The sequence below is a fragment of the Syngnathoides biaculeatus genome, chromosome 18 (assembly GCF_019802595.1).
Source record: "Syngnathoides biaculeatus isolate LvHL_M chromosome 18, ASM1980259v1, whole genome shotgun sequence".
NCBI classification, from domain to species: domain Eukaryota; kingdom Metazoa; phylum Chordata; class Actinopteri; order Syngnathiformes; family Syngnathidae; genus Syngnathoides; species Syngnathoides biaculeatus.
In genome coordinates, this window is record NC_084657.1 from 4,677,163 (window position 1) to 4,685,791 (window position 8,629).

The following is an 8,629-nucleotide window of genomic DNA, read 5'->3' on the forward strand; positions in this document are numbered from 1 at the left end:
GCTAGCTCTTGGGTTAAAAAAAAAAAAAAAAAAAAAAAAACCCTATGAAATAATCCCCCCAAAAAGTACTCATTTTTTCCACCACGGGTACATAAAATAATTCCGGGTAGGAGAGTCGGCCACACCCTAATGGCCAATTCAACTGTCACATCTCCATTCTGATTTACGCTGTACCGTTACAAGCACGGGGTTTTTATCCAAATGTCCACCGACACGTACTATCAACGTCAAAGACATCAAATAGTTCTGTCAGGACACATCAAAACACGCCAAAATGACATACGTAACGTTGCAATTATGAAAGGGATTACTGCGGTTGTATTACCCAAACAAATTGACACGTTTGAATGTCGCGTCATTTTCCACTTCAAAATTAATATGGTATGGTAGGTCTCTTTTCCGTGTCTATTTTACAATAAGGTACTATGCAAACATGACAGCAACTGCGATGAAGAAATCTAAAAATGGCTCGTGCTAGCGCTAACGCCTCGCAGCCATCTTGACAGATGACGTCAGAGGGTGTGAGATTCCTGCTACGTTCAAGGGGCGTTGTTTCCAACCGCTTTTCCCGACTGGAAAACGGAAAATCCGACTTTCGAGAGCAACTGGAACGCAACATCAACTCACAGTCCGCCGCGGTTATTTGTGCTGATAAGTTACTTTTCAAAGCGGGTGAGTTAGGAGTGTAATTCTCCTCCGTCTAAAAATATAGAGTTCGCTAAATGTTTAAAAATAGACGGTGATCGAAGGCTTCTTCTTTACATTAGCCAACTTGCTAATGCTAGCGGGGCATTTGTAGCAAAGCTAACAAGTGGGTTACCAGGTTTTCTAGCATCTACGTGCTAGAAAAAATAACAAGCGCCCAAATGAGTGCAATACGCACTATTTTCGCTTATCTACCACCTTTCTCGACGCATAGTTACCACGCCCGAGAATTGTTACATCAATTATTAGATGTTGCACGAGTCCGCTAACGACCATTCGCCAGGTTTCCTGGCCAGCAGAGTAACGTTAGCATGACGTTGCCTTGTAACCTGCACATTAGTCTTGTGTACAGGAAATCAAATATTAGTTTAAAAAAAAGAAAAGAAAATATCGTTTAAAAAAACAACACAGACTCAAATAACTGAGACATTTTTTTGTGTCAGCTCTCTTGGTTATTCAGCTAATTGTTGCTTAAACGGCTTAACACTAAATGTAGGTCAAGTGTAAGTGATAGTATTGTCAAAATGCAGAGTTTATGTTTTTTATCTGTAAAAAGACAAATATTAGCGGGAACGTAATTTACGTAGTTTACGTGACCTATAATGGATTTGCCTTATCCCGAGCTAATGTCTAATGTATTAACTGGATCTCATGTGAAACCTGCAGGTCAGCTGTATTTGAGAAAATAAAACGTCATGGCTCGTCTGGTAGCTGTATGCAGAGAAAATGAAGAGGACTACCCATTTCTTCCCAGACAGATTCCTCTGTATATTGATGACTCTTTGACGGTAGGTAAACTTGGATGTATCTGAGACTGCCAAAGTGACGTTTTTACAGTAAACTGTTAGAGTAACCATATGCTGGGGCAAAGTTAAAAGGTCTCCATACATCCATTTTTCATACTGCTTATATCACTAGAGTGGAAGGCAAGAACGGGACTACACCCCGGACTTATTGCCAGTGCACATAAATAAAGACAAACATTCACATGCACACTTATGGGCAGATTAAGAGTCTTTACTTAACCTAAGAAACATGTTTATTTATTTATTCTGGTTGGGGGGGGGGAGTACCCAGAAAACCCGTGCAAGCATGGGGAGCCAGGTGCCAGATTAGAACCCCCATCTTCAGAACTGAGGTGGATGTGCTAACTACGAGTTCACTGTGCCATAATTATGGATCATCCTATGTGAAAAAAAGAATGTTTCTTTCACCTCCCATTTTTCTTAAAATGTTGAGGTGTGGTTGGAAACAAGAGGAAAGACGAGGACAAAATATTTTTGTTATCTTAATTTACAAGATGTCGACTTTCAGCTATTCTAAGATACTCATTGATGTTAAACATCAAACTACAACACTCAGTTGCTGATTTGGTATTATTTTAAAGCTACAGTATTTTGAGACTCAAACTCCCAAGAGCCGTGAGGCAAGCATGCCCCCATTGTACCATCTGTTAAACCAATGTGGAATTTTAAATAAATGCTTCTGAGGATTCTGAAACTTATGTATACACACATTTTGTGTGTGTGTGTGTGTGTGTGTGCGCGCGCGCGTGTGTGGCTGCTGTTGGAAACTGGTCATTTAAGATACAATATCGCACAGTGTTTTCCTAAAACAAATTAATGACCTCTTAGTGAGAGATTTGCAACAAACAATAATTCGCTAATTTTGGAAGTTAATAAATATCACAAATATTTGCCATAGTTGTGCCTATAATTCTAAGAAAAGCATTTCAGTGGACTGGCTAAGAACTTGTAATTTTTTTCTTGTTGATAGATGGTGATGGAGTTTTCTGATGGTTTCTTAGATGTTGACCGACATGTAGTTAGTAGTTCCCATTGGAAACAATTCACAGAGGTTGGTATATTAAAGATCCTACAACCCCCTCCCTTTAATGCATCCATTTCTTGCTTCAGTTTGAACAGAAATGATCGTCCCTCTGTCTTTAGGGTCACTCCAAACTGAAGCAGCAGGACTTGACTGTGGCTGTGTCGGTCGTGTACAGAGAGGTCTGCAGAGCATTGTCCCAGTTGGTGCCATGCGTGGGCTGCAGACGTAGTGTGGAGCGCCTATTCTCCCATTTGGTGGAGTCTGGGACCCCGGCTTTGGAGCCGCTCATTTTGAAACCCGTGGGTATGCTGTCTGTTACAAAGGCTTGTTTAGCAGACGCAAAGAAGCTATACAGACTCTTCTACATCCAAGGGTAAGGTATACTGTAAGAAATCACGTTTGTTTTCACAATCTTCATCTGTTCAACTTTGTTTTCCTCCTTTTTTACTAGCACCATAGTGTCTTGTTGTCTTGAGTGTATTTTGCCAGTATTGTGACTGCACAAGGATGTACTTTTGTTTGGTGCCAGTTGTGTATGTAAATAGTTTCCCTGTTTTTGAATTTGTTTCCCACTATTTTTAACAGGTCAAAGTTGAATGATGTAATTGATGCCATTCCAAAAAGTAAAAAGAGCAATCGATGCCAGTTACACTCCTTGGACACAAACAAACTCAGACCCTTGGGGTAAGGAAATTCCTGTTTTTTGTTTTTTTTTTAATGGGTTTATTACTTTTTTATTTATTTATTTATTTTTACTTGGTTACAAAGCAGAAATGGAAACCACATACTTTAAACACACTTCTTTCACCATTCTTCACCTCATTTTTCAATGGACAAAAGACAGCATTAAAAGGGACGAAATGCTTTAGTCATTTGCACTCTTTCATAATCTTTATGAAGCCAAGGTACCCATTTTACACAACAAACTTCGTGGCACACTAGCAAACTAAAATGTCATCAAATAATGATCTCAATTCTACTCTAGGCCTACTTAATTGAACACAAAGTTTATGTACTCAAAAGAAGTCCTGACTTCTACAATATTCTGTTTTATGAATGGCAACGGGTGGATCAACAAGTTTATTTTACCTTCTACCAACTAATGAAATCAATGAATTGTTCTGGCTATCACTGTTTGTCAGTAGCTGATGAACCGATATCTATTTGTGAAATAATGAAGTTTTTCTGAGAGATTAAGTGAAATAGGTTAATTTCCCACAGCACCCCCGATGACCTCTCGAGATTAGGCATGGCATGGGAACCAAAATGTCTGTTAAATTGCTGATTTAAGGGACATTTTCTCCACAGTTTTTAAAGTTCATGTCCCCCCGCCCCAAAATTGACAATAAGCAGTGTCAAATTTGTTTGTTGTGTGAGCTGGGAGTAAATGTAATAAACTTGATTCCAGAACATCAAACTCTCATTATTGAAACTTTAACAAATTAAGCAAGTTAGGAGGTGGGAGTTTGTTTTAAATAATTCATAAACTCTTAATTGTAAACCATTGAAGTAAAAAAAAAAAAAAAAAAAAGTTGTGATTTTGCATGTAGCATTCAAGAGCAATTCAATTGGAAAGAAGCTAACTGTATTGGCTTTTCCTGCAAACAGAAGAGCACACAGTGCAGGTAGTGAGTGAGGAACAAAGCAAGAGAGAAACAAGAACTTACTGGACAGTCAATCACAATAACTGTTCCAGTAGTAGCAGTATGGGAGAGGAACTCTTATTTTCTGCTTGTCTGAATTTTTAACTTGAACCTTGGAGGACCTCAGAACCTGCAAATGTGCAGACATTGTCGTGTGAGTCTACACGTGAAAGTCTACACACTGACCTGTTTTACTTGTCAGTTTCTTTTTCTGTTGTACGACTTAAAGCAATCTCTTTTCTTCCCCAACCTCAACTCTTTATTATGGACTGCAGTGTACAGTATGATTTTTACCTGTCCTACTAAGGCAAACAAATTCAACAGGTTTCATGTTGAAAATGATTACCAGCAAACAAACTGGTTTGACAAAGCTTCACCGTGGCTATTGCACACCGTGTTCTTCTTTGTGGGTCATATCCAAATCTTCTTTCTAGTTTATATTTATCAAATTTCCTCAATTGCACTGCACTCTCATTTTCCTTTTCTCAACAATTTTTAACCTCCCAAATACCTTTTGATCGCTCGGGGAGTTTTTACGCATCTTGTTAAATTTTGAAATAATTTGAGCAACAAATTTACTATTTGATCTTGAAATTACGTCAAATGACTGGTAACGTCCTGCATTTCCAAGATATTGCAATTACATTATGGTAAGTCTACATGTGACAATGTGAAAGCAATACATACAAAAACATCTTCTTCTGTACTGGGGCATACTTGCTGCTTATATAGTACCCCAATCCTGTCCCGCTGCATAGACTTTTACATTTTTGACAAATTTGAATAGATGCAATGTCAAAAGATTTATTGTAGAACCACGTTTCATCCAGGTTAATTGAGATGGTGCATTTAGTTGCAAATGGAAAGTCCTATTTAACATATTCAGAAATGTTGAAATCTCATCAGATGAGTGTGGAATTTGTTGGGCTTGTATTGTATCTTATCACTTGGGATGTAGGCAAAATTCTGGATTTAAAAAAAAAAAAAAAAAAATCCTGATAACCATCAAGATCCAAGCATGTACTCGTCCCAGTCACCACTCTGCTCTCTCTGTTGCTCTTAAATAAAAGTGTTGTTCACTTCCAGGGGAAGCTGGATGGATGTGTGGGAGCGGATGTCTCAAGAGTGCAGGGATGAAGTGGTACTTGTTGATAGTGCCTGTCTTTTAGAGACGTTAGAGACACACTTGCAAAAACACAGGTAATGTTTGATGCACACCCTTGATTGTCAAAATGACACTTTTTATTCAAGTGTTTTTTAAAGTTAACTTTCGTCTTTAAGGTTTTGCAGTGACTGTAAGAATAAAGTGTTGAGGGCATACAATATCCTGGTTGGGGAAGTCGACAGCAGTGAAGAGAAGGACTATTGCGCTGCCTTGTATGAGGGACTGTGCTGTTGCCCTCGTGAGCACCACATCCACGTGTGCTATGAGACTGACTTCATCGCTCATCTCCTTAGCCGGGCAGAGCCTGAGTTTGCAGGAGCCTATGAGTAAGTGAATGTTACTTTACAACAAAATGTAGTCAGATTCATCTGAGCCATTTTGTGTTGTTTGGTTCTTAATATATAGGGAACGACACGCCAAGACTATTGATGTTGCGCAGGAAGAAGTCCTGACATGTTTAGGCATTCATCTCTATGAGCGACTGCATAGGATTTGGCAGAAACTACGAGCAGAAGAGCAGACATGGCAGATATTGTTCCACGTGGGCATTGATGAATTACGCAAAAGCTTTGAGGTACTTGCTCTGAAAGCCAAACACTGGTTGTTAGTGTCATTTGAAACTGACAAACTGCTTTGTGGCATGTGATGACGTTCCTAACGATGGGAGTCATTATGTCCCCTAGATGGCAGTGGAGAAGATGCAGGGGATCAGTCGGCTGGAGCAGTTTGTCGAGGAGCTGTCTGAGAAGGAGAGAGCGAAACAGCTGAAGCAGGAGAAAAAGAGGCAAAAGCGGAAAAACCGACGCCAAAACAAGTGTGGCTTTGATATCTCAGATCAGGAAGCAGAGATGAAGGAAAAGAGTCATGATGAGGTAAGAACCAAGAATAAATTGGATGGATTTACACTGCAGGGCCAAGTACTCAATTCAGGTCTTAATCTCAGTCAAAAACACTGCAAATTAGGGAAAAAAAACATCCCCAAAGAATGAAGCTTCCGCCTTCATGCCTTGTCAAAGTCCAGACTTGAGTCTGATTGATATCCAATGTCGTGACCTTAAAAAGTCCGGTCGTGTTTAACCCCACCCCCTCGATTTTTGGTGAATACTTTACATGTTTAAAAACCCTCATTTTTGGCTGATTTCAAAGAACTCTGCAAGGAAGAAGGATTGATTTCAGTCATTGCTGCTGAGGATGACCCAATGAGTGATTAGGTTTTTAAAGCCATTATTTTTTCGCATAAGGTTTGAAAAGTTTAAATTTACCTTCATCAATAAAATCACCATTTAAAAACAGAGTTTAAGTTCACTTGGGTTACATTTCTGATATTTCTAGTTGTTGGTTCATCTTAAAGACGATTAATGCGCACAAACTGCAAAAATAGAAGAATTGGAAATTTGTGCATTTTTACGGCACTGTATCGGATTTGTATCTACATTTTGGAAGAGGGCTGATTCTGACCTAAAGATATCTGACTCTGTGTTTTTTTCCTGATATTTGCATTGCTATAATGCAGATCTGAATTGTGCGGTAGGAGGAAATCTGTTTTATAACTTGCACTGTACAGTGTAAGTTCAGCCACAGCTCTGGACACGGATGTTGAGACCCTATCTCACATACTCAAACTGTCTTATTTGTTGTAGGGGTCTCTCAAGTCTGAAGAGGTTAGTTGTACTGCCTGCAGGAGCCACAACGAGGGGGAGAACAGTTCTTGTAAAGCAAGCGCCTCTGCAAGTTGTCCAGGGAAACAGGGTCAACATCCACACAAGACAACCACCAATTATCCAAAATTCTCATGAACAAGTGAAAAAGGGAAACCACTTTTCTATTTTTCATCATTTTTCCAGAATCTACCGGGAGTGATTATGGCTACTCCTCAAGCATGGAGGGCAGTGAGAGCGGGTCACGAGAAGGTTCCGACGTCGCCTGCTCTGAGGGGCTCTGCAATCATGACGAAGCCGGTCAGATATGAAGAGCTTTACGCTGACACACAACCATGTTGAAACATAAAACGATTGGAGCTTCGATCCTCTTGATCATTATATTTACACCGCTTCTCTATAGGCGAGCCCAATGAACACAACTATACTGAAGACAAAGAAGAGGAGGCAGCAGACAGCTGTGTTGACTGCTGGACACACTTGGAAGAAAAGCCTCAATGCAAAAGTAAAAAGAAGAAAAGAAAGGGAAGTGGTTGTCATAAAAATCAGGTAAGTGGGCTCTAGCAGATTTCGATGGTTCAGTAGTTGCATTAGAGCCAGTCTGCCCACTCAAGTGTCTAAAATACTTTGACAGGGACACAAAGGTGAAAGTCACAGCGTGCCACCATCTCATGTTTGCCAAACCAAAGATCGAAATTCTTCCTCATGCGGTGGAAAGATGGACTGTTTTGCACAACAGCTACCATGGGCCGTCTGTGGAAAGAACATTCTTAGCCTTAATTCCAAAGCATCAGAGGCCAAAATCAGTTTATCAGACCTTCTGGTAGGTGACAATGATTATGTAATTAGGCCTTATGTTGTCAAATGCCATGCTCAGGTTGTACTCTTCCTGCAGGAGGAACCTGAAGTAATTTCAGATGACGAGAATTGTCTCACTCAAGATGAAATTCAGGCATTTTTAGAAAGAAATCGGTCATTCTACAACAACCGTCAGAAGTATCGACAGTTACTGAAGGAGAAATTCACCAACTACTGCTGCCTGCGCAAGTGACAGAAAGATGGCCTGTGGCAACTGGTTTGCCACCACCAGTGTGAATTAAGTGCTCTCATGACATCTCAAGGAAAATCAATATGACCACTATTACAACAACGCAAAAGATAGAATTCTGAATTACTTTTTTTTTTTTTTTTTTTTAAATGAATGTGTCTCATCTCAAGTTTGCACTTAAGACGATCTGCCTCTAATTTCCAAACTCATACCTTGATTCTCATTGACCAAGCTGTGTGACTTGGTGGTGCTTGTACAAGGTTTTTGGATAAGAGCACAAGTGGAAACTCAAATCTACCTTTGTGAGCTGTCATATGCATCGTGTTACAGGTGTCTTATAAGAGGGTTTTGTTGTCTCAAGATAATGTTCTCTAAGGCTACATCAGCATGGTGATTAAGGTTGCACTCTAAATGTGAACAGGAATAAATTCTAAAGAGATTTTACAAAGAATTTAACATCATGTTAAAATTAGGATTTTGGTGTGACAAAAGTGCAGAATGTGAAAAATTACTAAATAAAGTATTTATTAATCTGCATTCATTTGTTGGCCTTTGTTTCTTGATAGTGATTTTTTTTTTT

At 39.5% G+C, this 8,629-nt stretch overlaps 1 protein-coding gene across 1 annotated transcript; it reads left to right on the forward strand.

Annotated features, from left to right (window-relative positions):
* Positions 1–546: 546 nt before the first annotated feature.
* ggnbp2 (gametogenetin binding protein 2) lies at positions 547–8,586 on the forward strand. The gene is given in 15 exon segments (XM_061802752.1): positions 547–672; positions 1,372–1,493; positions 2,482–2,562; positions 2,655–2,908; positions 3,121–3,219; positions 5,265–5,378; positions 5,460–5,669; positions 5,749–5,917; positions 6,027–6,215; positions 6,984–7,092; positions 7,188–7,301; positions 7,405–7,550; positions 7,636–7,824; positions 7,897–8,037; positions 8,039–8,586. Coding segments are annotated over 14 exon segments (1,971 nt in total). The 5' UTR covers positions 547–672; positions 1,372–1,400; the 3' UTR covers positions 8,102–8,586.
* The last annotated feature ends 43 nt before the right edge of the window (positions 8,587–8,629 follow it).